General features: G+C 40.0%; 1 protein-coding gene across 1 annotated transcript in view; it reads left to right on the plus strand.

Annotated features, from left to right (window-relative positions):
* Positions 1-2222: 2222 nt before the first annotated feature.
* The window catches only part of LOC145390101 (trypsin alpha-3-like), a 61160-nt gene continuing 45309 nt past the window's right edge, over positions 2223-18073 (plus strand). Inside the window, exons 1-2 of the mRNA XM_080265163.1 lie at positions 2223-2293; positions 13013-13094. Coding sequence (XP_080121289.1) covers positions 2223-2293; positions 13013-13094 — 153 coding nt within the window. The remainder of the gene's footprint in view (positions 2294-13012; positions 13095-18073) is intronic.

The following is an 18073-nucleotide window of genomic DNA, read 5'->3' on the forward strand; positions in this document are numbered from 1 at the left end:
GCAGAAGGGTTCCGGGAAAGGCAAGAACAAATGAATTCTATTTTTAGAACAATCAGTCAAAGGTCAACTCACAGGGAAAGTCAAAAGCCACCGTCACAGAACAAAGTCGAATCAGTTTTTGTCTTATTATCGCCGAATTTGATGCAATGATTTAGGGTCAGATGAGAAAGAAGTTTTTTCGATTTGAAGAACAACTGGTCCAATGTGAAGGTCATATTCCAACGGCAAATATTCGGCCGTTAGTCCAGTTGGTAGGCGCGGGTATTACACTCACTGAGGGCTCCTTTTTTACTTGTTTCTCCATTGGTCTATATCAACATATGTATCAAAAAATTGGAAATTTCAGTGACAGACTTATAATTATCAGCAAGGGGGATGGATGGCAAGATGAGAAATCGCGACGGAGTAGCATTCCTCATAACCGGTAGAAATGGATAATACATTTAGTAACATCTGGAGGACATATGAAGATGAGATTCTTGTTCATTTAGACGTATCAGATTATGAACTTTAGGAGATACTTCTGGCTACGTCTCCCTGATCACGACACTGGAAAGTTAATACAGCAGTCAAGATTTCTCATCTAGATACTCGTGCATTAATCCGGAAGAAAATCCTTCCAGAACTATGTGAAATTCTAACTCTTAACGAAAATAATAAAACACTAGAACTGAAACCGGATATGGTAGAGGTGCATGATATGTTCTGTCATGTAACTTTTTTTATTATTCATCGACTATCAGTTTCCAGCATTTATATACAGGTATCTATGTCTATCTGCCTGTCATTTATATATCTACCTATCCAATCTCTCTCTCTCTCTCTCTCTCTCTCTCTCTCTCTCTCTCTCTCTCCCAGGCTCCTTCTTCTCCTCCCTCTGTACTCTCAAGACCTCTCAGCTAAGTGTGAAGTACTTCTTGGAGTCGGAGTTATGGAGGGGAGGGGAAGGAAGCGGGAAGCAACAACAGTTAAGATCACTGACACTGCGAATAGGAGGGCGAATGGGTAACGTGAAGAAGAGAGATAATGGTGATAAAAGAGATGCTAAAGGTAGAATTGACCAAAGTCTGGGATATGGTCAGTTTCTTCAGTATTCCATTTCACTTTTCCTCCCCCCTACCCCTCAAAAAAGAAAAAAGGTGAGATTCGGAATGTCTACCCGTCTGTCTATCTGTCTGTCTCTCATTCAACTCCTACACAAATGGATGGACTGTAGTGAAAGTTGGCATGTAAATAAATCTGGTTGACTGCAGCCAAAATGTAATCCCGGGAAAAATATTCGTAATATTTTTACCACTTCCATTTAAAGTTTCCTCTGCCAGAATATTCTTAAGATGAGAGAGGTTTGCTATGTTTCTCTGTCTCCAAATGATTCTCCTTGACATGACAGCTAAGTCAGGAAGATAAGTGACGGATATGCCCTAAGTGTGAAGTAAACGTAGCGAAATCTTAGGCAAACTTTTGTCCCTGGCAGCACGTTGTGTTGCCGCTAACAAAGTATGTCATCCAGTCTTCCCTGATATTGATTTCCTTTTTCTTATCAAAGGTCTCTTGACTACGAGCACCAGTTCCTTCTTTAACCTTCTCTCATTATCTACCATATTCTTTCTTTTCTGGCTTCATTGTCACTCCATATTTCTGTCATATTTATTGTCGCTTTGCTTTTGCTTTTCTTTCGGACCCTCTTCTCCCTTCATCTTACTTAAATGTACGCACTGTACAGTATAACTTCTCGTAATTTGCATTCCTAAACATTAACTAGGGATTAAGCAGAATGTACTGGCCTGGGTAACCTTGTGTGCTTGTGGGCGCTGATTAATTACCAGACATTAAGTTATAGGAATGATATAATGTTCTATTTGCGTGAAGCTTGCACGAGTAATAAATTAACCTGGAAGTGAAGGATATATCTGTGGCCTGGTTTGGAGAATATTCTTTTCATTCCGGTGGATCTCTCATCACGTGAATAAAATCACCTTTTTTAGCCAGAATGAAATCCAAAGTGAGCTCTCGACTGACAGGACTGACTACAGGGGGTTATTTCTGTGTGATCTCTCTTCCCTTTTTTCCCCCAACCAACGTTAACTCTCTCATGGCTGAAACAGTTCTAGTATTCCATTTCTGTTAACATCAGATGATGTCATAAGTTTCACTGAGTCATAGGAACCTGTTAGTGTTAATACGACCATTACCTTTCCCATGGTCAGGACTTGTATGGCACTATGGGTGTATTCTATGACTGTTCAGGAGAGAGGGAATCAAACAAGCATGAGAGTGTTAACTTGTCCCAAAGGTATGTTTACCAGTTCACTCTAACCAAAAATAGAGGTGGTGATACCTATGGCGTGTCAGGTATATCCACCTTCACTTTGATGGATGAGAATGTGGGGTTTAATTTCGTTTCATATTGTAACTTTCCTGGACTAGATTTTAGGCCTATGTTCCTGCTGTGTAGCGGGCACTGACTACTTCTCTCTAATGACTTAGTTTTAATTACTTTCTTGTTATTTCCTTTTATCTTTTATTAGTGTTTTTAGAGGTGATAGATGGTAGAGGGATGTCCAAGATTTGTGCTGGATGGGAGAGCAAGGTGAAGATGGGGGGAAGGAAGAATGAGATAATGGATTTTAAAGGTCAGTCGATGAGTGGAGGGTGTATACGAACAGGAAAGACATGTATGTGAAAATGAAATAGGTAGGAATATTGGGAGAGCAAAACGTATAGATTAAAAACGCATATGTTATAATGACCTTCGTGTACTCGATAGGTACATTTCTTAAACTTTCTTCTTCAGGATGGCATTTAGGGAAAGGGAGAGTGGCTGGTGATGAAGGTGGCGGAAGAGAGGACACAGCAGCGGAGGACACCATTCAGGAAGGGTGAACTCGTTATCCGGTAGAAAACTTTTTTACGAGCAATAATCCACCATAATTATCCTTATTACAGCTTAGAGTACATAAAAAACAGTGCTGTGAAAAATGCTGACACTATAGCATTAATTATTGTTGTTTCAGAGAGATTTTTGCTCGAACATAACTATTTTTTTCATGCCCAGCGGAAAAATAAAGGAAGCAACATTGCCATTAATTTCGTACTAGCCACTTATGCAACCAAAAACGGGTCCAATGTTCATTTACAGAATGTTTTTTCATGTGCGACCAGGAATGTACTTTCGATCCACACCTTGCATACAGTCAGCAATTAATGGCAGTATATTTTATGCAACACAGAAAATAATGTGCTGTGCTGTGCTACCTGGGGCAGACAATAGACACACGGATAATTGCAACACTGGAATCGTCATATTTAACTGAGTTCGTAAAACAGGCTCCCAAAATACGCTGCTACCTTCTTGAATAATAATAACAACGATTGGAGGTAACCAGTGTTAATTATATGAGATAAGAACGATCCGTCAGAATTCTGTTATCTTGTGCAGTGTTTAGGTTTTGTAACTGCAAGAGTACAATAAATGAGTTTTGAACTATTTAGTGACCAGATGGACTTTTACACCTGCGCACAAAAGCGCGTGGGGGTTGTGTGTTTGGTTCGGTTTGTCTTTCTATTATAAAGATTATGGGAAAATGTATATACATTGGATAGAACTGAACCAAATTTGGTTAAAACGATTGAGGACCATCAGAGGAACCGGCGAATACTTTTTGGCCGAAAAAGGCTATAGATCGTAGTCAAGGGCAACGTCAACTCAGTTTTGATCCGGTTTTGATCAAATCTGGTGGAAGAGTTGAGGACCAAAAGAAGGAATGCGGTTCAGATTTGAGAACAATCGGACAAAGGTAACGGTCACAGGACTAAATGACAGATTCGGCCATTTAACACGAAAAGGTTTGATTCGGTTTGGATCAAAATTGGTGGTAGAGTATTAGGGTAGCTGACGATGCATGGTTCCATTTTCAGAAAATGACGTCAAAAGTCAGTGTCAGACAGTAATGCCATCTTAAGCTCTTTTATCCAATTTAAACCAAGCTTTGTGAATCGGCTGAGGGTCTGGTTTGGAAGACGTAATTAGAATTTAAGAGCAATAAGACAAAGGTGATGGACACAGGGCAGGGTTAGAGGTTCGGCTGTTAGGTCTTTCCATACGATCACTGGCTACCTTGTGTCTTCGAGCAGGTTGCTTTTCAATTTGATAGCATGTTGACGAATCACGCTATAAAAAGGAGATCAAAAGCGAGGAAGATTACCCAATTCCTCATGTCTGCATAATTGTTTTTCAATAATTTGTTACCATATTGCAACATCACAGGTGCCCACTGACCATGCTGATTGGCCTTTAAACCTATGTAAGGCGCGGGTGTTGCATTCTCTGAATGATTCCTATTGTTCTTTCTGTTTGTTTGTGAATTGGAGGCTCGAAATTGTGCTCGTGTTTGATGTAAGTTAAGAACTGTGAACTTATGAGTTTACATTAGAATACATGGATTTTTGCCTCTGAAGGACACAGGATGGTAGGTAAATTAGATGTGAAGGAGAGAGAGGAGGGTACAGCTGGAGACAAGAGTTCACCTAGAATAACAGCTTTTTTGTTTCTTTGTTAGCTAATATTCATACTGTGATACAGGTTCTGCATGCTTCATTGGTCACAGATGATCAGGGAAGATAATTACGAACATGCTTCAAGTGGGAATTAGACGCACTGGAATAGCAGACGAACGTATATAGTCTGGCAAAATTTTCGCCGCCATTCTTCAACCAGCATTGTATAATGCCTTCTTTATTTACTGTCCTCCCTTTTTTGCTTCTCATTCTTCCTTAAGCGACAGAACGTTTCCTTCAGTCTCATACTCTTGTTGTTTGCTTCCCATTTCTATCACATAAAAATATCTCATTTAACACATTTCATTGTCACAGTCTGCAAAGAAGTGTTAGCAAACTTGCTTATGTCTGTAACCTGGCTATATTAAATAATTATCTAATCGTCATTCACCCTTTCATCTGTCTCCTTTTCACCATCCATCACCCAGTACAGTAATTCTTTACACTGACGAACAGAAATGCAAAGCAATGTTTTCGAGATGATGAGATAAATAACAAAAATTAAGGCTGGAGGAAAAAGGAGGGAGAAAAAGAGGAACAAACCAGGTGAGAGGCTGCCCATAGAAGGAGAAGAGTAAGAAGAAAATATTTCGATCAAGAATATCAATTAATCTTACAATGAAATTATACTAATAAAAAAGGGCTAGATGCGGACCAAGTCTGTTGTATCTCCACAATAAGGCAACTTTCCCAAATCTTGGTATAATTCCTCAATTTCATCAAAATCACGGAACAGTGAAAACAAGACGCATTTTATATATCCCTTCAATGCGGTTACGAATCTTATTTTGCTTGTGGCTGACGAAGTGTTATTGATATAGCTTAGGCTAGGCGGATGCAGTGAAGATATTACGCTGAAAAGGGAAATGATGGAATAAAGAGGAAGGCATTAAGCCGAGAAGAGCATGGATCGACTGCGGTGGAAGAAAATACGCCAAAAAATACTGTCGAGTGGAGGGAAATATATGCTGAGAAGAGTGAAGGTTGACTAGAGAGGGAGATGTTACGCTGAAAGGAGTAATGACCAAATAGAGAGGAAAATAATAACCTTACAAGGATCGACTTCGGAAGGAAAAAAAACGCTAAAGATACAAGTGAAAACAGCAGATGAGAAGCAGAGATGGTAGTAAATGAATATAACAAGAATATATGAAGTAAAAGGAATGCAATGACTAATGACAAGTTGAGAAGGGAGAGAAAGAAAGAATCCAGATGAGGTGAAAAGGTTGGAAAGTTATGAAGTCGGTGAACATAAACTTACTCTTTGACGTAAGCAAAGGAAGGAAGAGAATGCCGCGGAGAGAGAGAGAGAGAGAGAGAGAGAGAGAGGGGGGGGCTTTCGTAAAGGTGTCAGAGCTGTCTTTTTTTTTTTTTTTTCTTATAATAAATGCATTCTTCTTTTTCTCCATGTCATTTTCACTCAAGACTTTCTCCCATCATGTGTTCACTTTTTTCTGTTGCGTTCGTTTTCTCTCTTCATGTATATCTGTCGTTTCTCTCTCTCTCTCTCTCTCTCTCTCTCTCTCTCTCTCTCTCTCTCTCTTGTCACTTTTGCTTGCACACAACTCTCATCTTAACTTTCGTCCGTCTAACTTTTCCCACATTTCTCCCACTTTCTTTCTTCTCTCTCTGATGCTCTCCACTAATGCGATTCTCGTGATACATTTCCCACCTTATCTTTTAGTCGTTTCCTTGACATTTCGCTAAGGATATCCCGTCTGTCACCTTCCTGACATTAGTTACCCTCTTCATTTTCACTCTCATTTCATTTCGCTGCATTTTTATTTCTCTATCGTAGCTTTAACTTCCATCTTTCATCTTCTGCTCATGAATGTTTCAACCTGTTTATTTATTCATTTATCTACCTACCCACCGACCTACCTACCTTCCTACCTACCTGCCTACCTATTTATCTATCTATGCATCAATTTTTCACCCATCAGGAGTGTCCAGGCCGGGGATTAGGCTGCTTGGTCCTGACATTTGAGGTGTCACCAGTCGATAGTCCCTGAGTGGCATTATGTGGGCCCTAAACCAGAATGCTGCACTGTCGTCAACCACATTAATGAACCTGTCGACGAATCACGACCAAAGACAGACTGATGTGCTCTTGTGTTTTTCGTGCCTCCTGTGTTCTCTGATTTCTTGTTTTATAATGAACACGCATATTCGCTTGCCCTGAGAGAGAGAGAGAGAGAGAGAGAGAGAGAGAGAGAGAGAGAGAGATATTACCACCGTGACAAGCTATTTCTCCATGTTATATAGATCATACCCACTCTTCCTGGTTGTTTACCTGATTACTTCCTTTTAACAGAGTCCCTTTTAATTAACCGCCTTGCTTTTACTGTTGTTTCCAACGGGACAATAACACAATTAACTCGGGAGGGAGCGAGGGAGAGTTAGGGGGGAGGGTAGTGGGCATTGAGAGGGGTGAAGGATGTAGGATTGGGGAGGGGGAGAGAGGGGCAAATGGAGGGGCAGTAGGGGAGGGAGGGGTACGGGAGGCCGTCACTGGATTTACAAGGTTAGCTAAGTAGGGCAAAAGGGGAGAAATTTTTTGTGAGTTGAGAAGGTCAGAAACTGGGAAACTGAAACTGAAGGAAATAGATTGAGAGCTTTTATGTGCTGAGGATAAAGACAGGTCCTACTTTGGTTCGTTTTTTTTTCTTCTGTTTCTAAACCCTACCAGGCTATTCATAAAAGTGGAGAGAGGGTAATGATGATGAAGATGACACTGATAACGACTACCAAAAGAAGACAATAGGGTGAGATGTGGCCGAAAGGGAAGTAGGTGATGGCTAAAACAACAGGATGAGAGAGAGAGAGAGAGAGAGAGAGAGAGAGAGAGAGAGAGAGGACTAAAGTGTCCGGCCATAGATAGATGGACAGATAGGTAGAAAGATAATGATAAATGCTTAATGACAAAAGAATGTTTTCTTTTTTAACAATGTTCTTTTGCCTGTAGTAGATGTAATATCAGAGATTTGAAGGGAACTTTTATTCTGCATCATGTTTGGAAATACAGTATATTTATTAAACGAAAGAAGATCATTAATTCTGTTGTTTTCTGGTTTTCGAGTTTAATATTATAATTAGTCCCCTATAACATACTTTTGATCTCTTCTTGATATTATTCACTATTTCGAACTTCCCCTCCTTCCTCTTCTTCCTGAACCATATCTTCCTTGTCCGCCTACCTCATTGCTGATCCTTTTCTTCAGGCCTTTTTTTTTTTTTTTTTTTTTTACGCCACACTTCTTCCTCTCTGCTACAGCTTTTATTATTGTTCTCCCTTCTTCTTTTGTTGTAATTTTCCCTTTCCTCATATTTTCCACTGAGTCGCCTTCTCCTCCTCCTCCTCCTCCTCCTCCTCCTCCTCCTCCTCCTCCTCCTCTTCCTCTTTGCCTGGCGGTGTAGCAGCTGCTGGTGCAAGTTATGACTCGATTTACCTTTATCACCTCCAACCCTCTCCCTCCTTCACACTTTCTTAGTTCACTCGGCACCCTTGTCCGCCTCTGCCCTATGATCTGCCCGTTTCATTTAACTTGGCTTAAAATTGCCACCTCTCCATCTTCAGTTGAGTGCTGAGGTGTAAGAAGACATTAACATTAGATTATGGTGGAAGTCACGAAAAAGTGCTATGGAAAGGATGTACAGTCTTAGTTTCTCCTACTCTGCCACTGAGCTGTACCCAGAGATTAACACTAAAATATGGTGAAAATCACGAGAAAATGTTAAGGAAACGACGTAAAACAGAGGTGTTGTCTTTTTCTGCCACCGACCTACGGAAAATAAGCCACAATAGGACGATTATCTCTGCCAAGTTAAGGTGAATAGCAACACTCCTAAAATCTTTCCTTCAAAATACATACTTCCTTCCTTGAAAGTTTACACTCTTTCCTTCAAACTACACACTAGCTTTCTCCAAATTATACTCTGGCCATTTCGACATGGCCTAAAATTATCATCTTGAATGCAATCCCTTAAAAAAAAATTAATAATGGAATACGCGTCAAGACATGGAGCAGTGCCATGGAAAGTGTGCAGATACGTAGTATTATCTTATTCAGCTACTGCACTGTATCAACTCATTCATGAAAAAGCCGTATGAAAAGGTTTACAGCCAAATTATTGCTTTATTCTGCCTACGTGTCAAGTGGGGTTGGTGGAGGATTAGTGCCCCTCCCTGTAAAACAATTAACTCTAAGCTGTCGGCCACCCCGTTTGGGATACATGGCGTCTGGCAATGGATGGATGGATGGATGAAATTAGCTAACAAAGGACGAAACTATCCGACAAATTAAGAGAGAAGAACAATACACACTGGCAAAGCCCTTATTTTGACAGGTCTTCCTAATATCCCCCTTATTGTTGGACCGATCATGTGTGTGTGTGTGTGTGTGTGTGTGTGTGTGTGTGTGTGTGTGTGTGTGTGACAAAGTGCTTGTATGAATAGGTTTTATTTTCCATTATTACACAATTGTCGTATTTCTTGGTTTTCCGTAATTCTTTTTCATTTTATACAGATTTCTTTCGTCTTCTCGTCGTATCCATTTCAGTTATGACGTCTATGTTACATTGGTGATGTTCCTTCCATTCTTGCCAAAAAATCTTATCTTGCTGTAAACTTTTGCCTCTCACTTCGCCAGACTTTTCTCTTTTCAATTTATCTTTTCTCATTCTTTTATATTTTGTATTTTCTTTTGTTTCTTTTTACTTGATATATCCTCACCACTTTCTTTGTGGCCAATTTTTTTTTATTAATCCTACTTTCTTTGTTTCCTTTATTTTGTCTGAATCCCCTTTTCTTTCTTCTCATTTGACCACATGTTACCTCCTCAGCATGGGTCGAAAGATCCTTTAAGGTATTACCTGTCCTTGTAACTCATGATAATCTCTCTCTCTCTCTCTCTCTCTCTCTCTCTCTCTCTCTCTCTCTCTCGGCCAAGCTCATTATTTTTCCACAACAGCTCCTTCCCTGTACAGCATCTCCCGCCCTTCCCTTACCCGCACGCCGTCAGTTCCAGCTCCCTCAGACAAGTTCCCAGCTGCAACTTACGGTAATCTGGCCGTAACTCTGACACACGTGGAAATTGCTGTGATTCAGGTGACTATTTTTCGGACTACTATCCAATTACCACACCATCTAATAACTTTCACAGAATTATGAGGATATGATCTCATTAGCTTTAAGTTAGAGGATCTATCCAGTATCATCCACATATTTTAGTAGGGCGTATTTGACGTCTTGGACGGAACGTCACCTCGTTGCGCGAAGAAAGTTGCGTATTCCAGCGATGAAGAGAGCTACTTTTGTCTGGCATAGAATAACAGGCATTTTCACCGTTAAGTATCAGAAGAAAAGTATTCATCTCGTCTAATCTACTCGTACATCTAAGGTAAGCAGAAATGATGATCAAAAAATAATTGTAAACTTGTGACAGACGCCAAAATGCACTTAACAGAGACGTTCGTCTCCATAATTTTGGTCGTTGAGCCGGTGGTGGGATATTTACCCACTATCTTGTGATACAAGACCACTGCATCATCCTCGATATCACAGTTACGTCCCTTAGTTGTTAACCTGGACACTCATTTTTCCGATCAACACACAAAGGGTGAATGTACGTTACACTTGACTCCAGTAGTGCCAGCTGCTAGCTGCAGGAATTGAACCCTGGGTCTATCGTGCCGATAGCTTCGTAGCTCCATTGACAACTTGACCACCGCGGTGGAGAGAAGTACTTAAATTCTCTAGATATGTGTGTGAACATGAAAACTAGTATCGAGAAATTATGCACACGAGGGACCAAACATTTTTAGGTAATATAAAGATTGGAACTCAAAAAGGAGGAATTGTGAGGAGGGGTAAAGAGTGCAACAGTGTGGAATGGTTATGAACACAGTATAAAGGTAAAGTGTAAACAGCTCAGGGTCATATTTTTGGTGCCATAGGAAGCTTCTTTACATCTCTTCCTAAGCGATTTACTATGCCAATTGCATATTGATATTCTTTCCCTTGTTTATCGATATAATATAAATACAGTCCGTATAATAATAACGTGTGACAGGTAAAATATTATTGAGGAAGAGGAGCTACGAATCTAAAAAACGACGTCGCATTATACTCCAAGTAGCTTCTGGGATTCGTAACACCTCGAGCAATTTATTTTACGCAAATAACCTGAACATCCTCTTTCGTCAGTGTTGCAAACTTTGATGATATCAAAACGAGATGAATAATATAATAGGGATAACATAATAGGGGATGGTATGTTGTAATATGCAGAATAAATAGCTGAGGGGATTTGCTAAGAAAATTCCAAAGCATCACATGGCATGTGCGCAATGGTATCAATGCCCATCCCCTCTTGTTTCTTTGCTTTTTTGAACCTCCCATCCCTACTCCTGTTGCATTTTCTCAAAATATTTCGTACACCTGTATAAAGATGCCAGCGTTTCCCTGCAAAAATTTGCTGGGCTAACTGATAGCCTTTCCATCACAGAATGTTTGCAGATACCATTATCTTTGTTTCCATACCGTTACTGACCCCACACTGACTACTTCTGACGAAAAAGTAGAAAATATGACATTCGCATTTTTCCGCCGTCGCGTCGCGCGTAATACCCAAATTTTTACTTTGGCATTTTTCTGACACTCCCTGGACTTACCCCGACCTAATGTAAAAAGAATTATGTCGATGTCTATTACTGTTCTCGTGAAAGAAACGAACAAACGTAAAGACATACAGACACACGCACATACACAGATTGACTTTATTATTTAGATATTTAACGACATTCTCACAGCAGCAGACCCCCACTATAACCAGGACTTATGCAGGAGTGGAATTCTATCACTTTCCTCGTGGTGCATCTGTGTGGGTAACATCAGCTTTTAGCTAGGAACACAAAATTTTGCACAGTAGTACACGGTCACTGCAACCAGGTTTTAGGCAGGATGGAACCCCTGCAAGGCAGCCACTCACCCCGCCCCCATACACAGGGATTCCTGCTGTGGAGATGGGCAGTTTTGCTGTGCTTTCTTCAGTCTCTTTTCTCTCTTTTACTCTCTCCAGGTTTCTTTCACCAAGTTTTTCCCTTCAGTACTCTGTCTTAATTTTAAGCCTTTTCCTTGAATCGTTCACTTCCCTCAGGTTGCTTTTATCCCTCTCTGTCCCTTTCCCATCATCTTATCTCACGAAACACCCAATAAACCGTGTAATCAGCTGATAAGTTACTTTGTATTTACCCGACCCTAACATTCTACCTACCGCTCTGACAGTATCCTCGTAAACGCAGCGGATATAGCGGCCTGATAGATAGTCCTATTCCCCCATACCTACAATACACCGGAGGCTGTTGTTACTGATGATGAAGTAACGGCTGAACGTTTCTATACTGCTTACCCGGGGAACAAACCAACAATATTCCTATATTGTCCAGTGCCTCAGTAGAAACACATTTTTATTGCTTATATTTCTGGTTGCTTTTCTTTCACTACACATAATGTCTTCACCAGCATTACATGAACACTTAATTTTTTCCCCTTACAGTATCGTCACTCATTTCATTGTTCATCTGGGTAGGACCAGTGTGTCGTTAATATGTTATAAAAAGAAGAAATGAAAAGAAAAGGATATTTGCTGTAGGTGTGGAACGAATATCCGAAAAATATGAAAGACAAAAAGTCCAGCACGTATGATATGTCACCACTTTCCTCTGCCTCTGAACATAATGCTGGACTCTGGACACTTTTGGCACTGGTGAACTGGAGAAAGTTTCTTATCAAAGAACTTTTTGTGAGAGAAGTGCGATATGAAAAACACGGTGAATAGTATACTTACACCGATAACGGTACTGATAGGAGGCAGAGAAAAGTTGTATTAGAGTGGGAAATATGAACATACTTGTAGGAGACAAGCTTATTATCAATAAAGGAATCAAATAAGAAAAAAAAAATCCAATACATCGTGTTGCAAAGTTTTCTGCCTGCCTATCTATCAGCCAGTCTGATATCGTGTGGCATTTTTGCGAATATCTCAAACAGGTTCAATAAAGGTGCATTCTCAGGAGTCAGCATACTGTACATTAAACTACTGGTCAGCCCACAACATGACATTCCCACCCCTATACCATGTGTTTAAATTTCATCATGGTGATAGACTAGTCTCATGGGGTGTCTACATATATCTCAGTGATAAATGGTGGAAGAAATCTCTAAAATGATGCAGTACAAAAATACTGTCCTGTGTAATGGTTCTCAAGCTTTTACTCGTATAAAGAGGAAAAATTGGTACCCACACAGATAAGACAGATCGAACTGCTATATCTACTTTGATGTATAAAAGAGGCCTGTAAATGTGCTTAAATTTTAATTGGCAATCAAGCAAACTGGCATATATTCTTATGCATCTGATCACAGGCTTTCATTTTATTGGTTTGTCATTTGCAGAGGCTCTATGGAGGTGTATAAGCTGGATTACAGGACGCTGTTTATGTCATCAAACTGCGCCGTGGTGTTGGAAAATTATGTGGTACAGTTCTATTTATTCGTTGCTATTTTCAACCACGAAACTTAACAAAGTACAGAAAGGAAAGCATGGAAAAAGGAAAAATTTCCAATCAGCAAAGTACAAATTTCATCACGAGTTGTAAAAGTGACAGTCCAAAACTGACACACCCACCCACCCACACACACACACACACACACACACACACACACACACACACACACACACACACACACACACACACACACACACACACACACATTAAACTCATACGAGTATTTCCATAACTTTTTTTTTTTTTTTGCCATATCATTGCCAACGCCAGAGAAGCCTCTACCAACATCCTGACACTATTTGAAAGCAGTAAGTGGCTGCGAAGCAATAATGTATTTTACTCTACAACACAAAACATGCAATTCCAGCTTTACAGTTTCTTTCTCCAATTAGATTGAAAAAAAAAACAAGTTATTGTTTTTGGTAGGGCGGTGGAGATGCATTAAATAGATAGATAAACTAGCTGAGCTAAGAAAGGGAGATGAATGTGAATCATTTACAACGCCGGTTCTGCTGAAGAAAAAATAAATAAAAACCCATCTTCACAGAGTTGAAAAAGATAAAAAAATTGCCATGGCACATGAACAAAGAAGCATACAACCTAACCCTAACTAACCCTTAGCACAATACTGAAGCAGAAAAAGCAATGTTATGTGTTACATGAATAGCCTATAGATACAATGGAATGCTAGTTATACTGCGGGTGCGTACACCCAGTACATTAGGCCTGTGCTTTAGGTGCCATTGGAGAATTCGTAGCCCCTCTTCCATAACGATTTAACTTGCATGTAACACCTTGACATTCTTTGGTATTCTATTTGAGTCGTTTAAATATCGATAGAGATTGCATAAATAACAAAAAATATATGTATATATTAAGGAGTTACTGTGGAGAACAAATCGCAAAAAGAGAGGTATTATAAAATCTCCAATGCCGTTTATTGTACAGTGTTTTGTGTATAAATCATTATTGGTACTCACAGTGACATCGCGTATTCCTGCTGCTGATGACGACCATATAGTGCACACACCTGGAATGAAGGACAGTATAACTGTACACAGTAACAACATAAAAGTTATAACAGAAAAAGTTAAGATTCATGCCTGAGTTCACAGATGTGTAGGGGTTTAATCAACCGTAGTCTCCGTTAACCCTAAATCCGAGTAAAAGCATCTAGTCGTTATATGAATATTGCATAAATTCGTCGGTTGATTCATGGGGTTAGAGTTTTTCTTCAGCTGAATAAGAAAAGGAATCATTTAAGTGAAACCCTGAGACTTCTTTCAACCTTCCTCTCGCTGGTACTGGCGGCCCATCATCAACGTCGCAGTAACTTCTTCACACTTTTATCGGATATTACTTCCTTCCTACACCCAACCTTCCTGTGGACTCTTCGCCTTGAAGAAAAAGAAGGTGGAAAAACATGAGAAACTGCATGGTGGACGAAAAATGAAGGTGATGCTGCAGAATATGCCTAAGAATTTAAATCAAGGAAACTACAAGGAACCATGAATCAGACCACCCCAAGTGAAATATACATGGGAGACGGAATAATGTACAGACACTGGTGAGAAAACACACACACACACACACACACACACACACACACACACACACACACACACACACACACACAGTTTCAATGGTGGCAGTGCAGCAATATGGCAGCAGCGGGATCCAGGGAGCAGTAGTGTACATTGTCACTTTCCTTGGAACAACTGCCATCACGGTTATCGTGGCACTGGGGAACATTGTCAGGGATATTGCTCAGGGAAATACTTGCAGCGGCTGGGGGCAGGAAGGTGTGCAATGCCAGAGTTTACACCTTTGTTACAGTCTAACTATATTCTCTTCGCTTAATTTGGCCTAAATTTGATATCTCTCCATCTTGTATACTGAGCTGCGGAAGGAGATATACACTAGAACATAGGGCTAGTCACGAAAAAGAGCTGTGGAAAGAAGGACGACCCATAACAAAGACTATTATGACACTGATATATGGAAAATGAGCTGCAAAACTACGAATACCTAAACGAAGTAAAGATGAAGAAACTCTAGAGGCCGTATTCTCGAAAGCTTATTAGATACTTTAGCGCCTCTTCCTAGTTAGCCTACTTACTCATATGGTATACCTACATTAATATTTTTTACTATGACACTTATGCAAACTATGTCGATATGAATAAAATTTGATGAGCAATGATTGGTGTGGTGTGTGGAGGGGTATGGAGATCAATTGGGGTACCAGTGGAAATTACAGCAACCAGAAATCACATCTATTTATCATTAGCCTTCCCTTCAACCTAACCCCAGCCACATTTCGCACCTGTACAGTGACTGGCACTAATGACAGTTTACGGAATAAGTTTAGATGATCCCAGAAGGCTATATATTCTTGCTTGATTTCAGGAGGAATGCTTACTTAAGGTATATGAATTTTTGACAACGTGAACATTCTTGAAATAATTTGCGGTAGGTGGGCTCATTCCTATGACCATCTCTTCCAGCCCCCCCTACCCCCACCGTCCACACTATTTTTTAACACTATTAGTATGAATTTTTCTGCTCCTGTTATCACCAAACCAATATAATCGTTTGCAGTAGCTGAAGTAAAAGGCAACTACCAATAATAATCATAATCATCATCATCATCATCATCATCATCATCCGGACCTCCTTTCCCACCCAAGGGCAGCGTGAGGAGTAGCAATGTCCAGACAGCCCAAAAATGCCCAGTCCAATGGGCCACGCTTCCATTCACTCATCATTCAAGCCCCCGGAATCCTGGCTCTATCGGATACGCCAAAACATTCACCACGTTCTGTAGCTTCACATAATCGTATCCGACAGTCAATCCAAACGAATGTCTGAATATCCGACAGACAAATAATAATAATAATAATAATAATAATAATAATAATAATAATAATAATAATAATAATAATAATAATAATAATAAATCGCAACTAAAGGGCTAAGTAAACAATCTTGCAAATTACGATACTCGCGAATTATGTATCATGTACACTATGACGTTGAGTTTGTGTGCAGCAAAGTTCCAAGCTCTCACAAACGTCGTAAACAAAAGTGTGCACACACAATTACTGGGCACCGATTGCTGACAGCATCTTTCGGAAAATATGGCTGATAGAATGCACAGTTTTGTTTTGTTTTGTTTTTTGTCACACTTTGTCGTCACAGGCGACTACGAAACCGCCAAGTCCCCGACGGCATAAATGCCTTCTTAAGCCGTGGGAGAGAAGGTGTTTGTGTTTTTGTAAATAATATTTAAAGAAGAAAATATTTAAAAAATTTGATAATTACATTTAAAATTCCTCACTTACAAAACACGGCAATATTCATATCGAAACCTAAAACTGCTGCTGTTGGCATTTCATCAGAAAAATATATTTATTCACTCCGCAAATGGTGTTATTGCAGTCACGGTAACACGGTGGATTTGGCTGTTGTAAAGACCTGTCAACTAAGCATAATTAATTTTTGCTCTTTTGTTGACCTAGCCTGTGCATCGCCAGAGTGCGCCATGCCAGCTGGTGCACCCATTGTCTCCTGTACAAGGCATGTCAGCCCGTGTCTGATTTACGAGTATACGGTCTATATCCAATATATTTCGACAGTATTTTAATTGGTATTTTAAATGCGTACCTAACTCTATCACAATTAAACTTCTTCCATAAGCTGAACATACTGTTGTTGTTTTTCTTGCGTCTCTGTATCGAAAGATTTTTCATATATCGTCAGTACAACTGAGTGACAATGTTAATGTATTCCTAACACCATTACAACGAGAAATCCGCTGGGTAAGTATAATCATCCGGTGTGTGCAAGAAGAAAATATATTATTGTTATCCTAAATAAAAAGGCCGATAACTCCAATGCGTATCCCGCAACATCTTCACCAATTATGGTTGAATTCGGTCAAAAAATTGTTTGCTGTCTCAAGCCCGAAACAATATGTACTGCCCCGGGAGAATAGTTCCGGTCCCGTGAGAATACTTCCTGCCATGCTAAAACGAAGAGTTTTAATGCCAACTTTAGCCAAATTTGAAGGAAGAGTTTAAGAGCCACTCATGAGGAAAATCACTAGGTTCGAGCAAAATGGCAGAAAATCTAGGTTACAAATCAGACTTAATGTTGGCCTTACCTAGTGACGTTGAGCTTTAGCCGAATATCCAGAAAAATCGTCGATAATGGGCTGCCCCGCAACAACCCCACCAAATTTGTTCAAAAACTGATAAAAAAAAAAAAAAATGCTCGTTTGTCAAGACCGGAACTATTCTCATATCTCAGCCGTGAAAGTAGCTCTGGGCCCATGAGAATAGTTCCGGTAATGTAGGAACGAACAATTTTTCTCCGATTTTCATCTTATTTGGTGGAAAGGTTCAAGGGCCGGTCATGACGAAACCATCTAGGTATGAGCACGAAAGATCAAAGATGAAGGTTACAACCAATCTCAAAGTTGATCTTGTCCTGTGACCTTCATCGTTAATATACTGTTCTGAAAAACAGTCCGTGTCGTCATGGACTGCCTTACAAATTCTACGCCAAATTTGGTTAAACTCGGATAGAAATTGTTCCCTACCTGTAGGCCGGAACTATTCTCAGGGCTCCGTGAGAGTACTTCCTGCTCTGTGAGAATAGTTGCAGCTATGCCTTGAAATCCTTATCTCTACCTCACAGCATTAGTTAATCATAGTTATGGTGTTCTCTGTAACAAACAGTCTCGAAAGAACCATTAGGTCTATTGCTGTTTGGTTTCCTTTGTACTCCTTTCTACAGACGCCTTATGTCTCGACTAGTAGCCTAGCCTCGGGACCTTATGGGTCTTATGGGACAGTTAAGGAGAATAATAAATAGATTATGTACATTTGCTGCCATATTTCTTCCCATGAGACAGTTGTTATGTTTGCCGTCTGCCGGCACCAAG

The sequence above is a fragment of the Coenobita brevimanus genome, unplaced genomic scaffold (genome assembly GCF_032717465.1).
Source record: "Coenobita brevimanus isolate Jiangsu-jjx unplaced genomic scaffold, ASM3271746v2 jjx.HiC_scaffold_2831, whole genome shotgun sequence".
Lineage (NCBI taxonomy): Eukaryota > Metazoa > Arthropoda > Malacostraca > Decapoda > Coenobitidae > Coenobita > Coenobita brevimanus.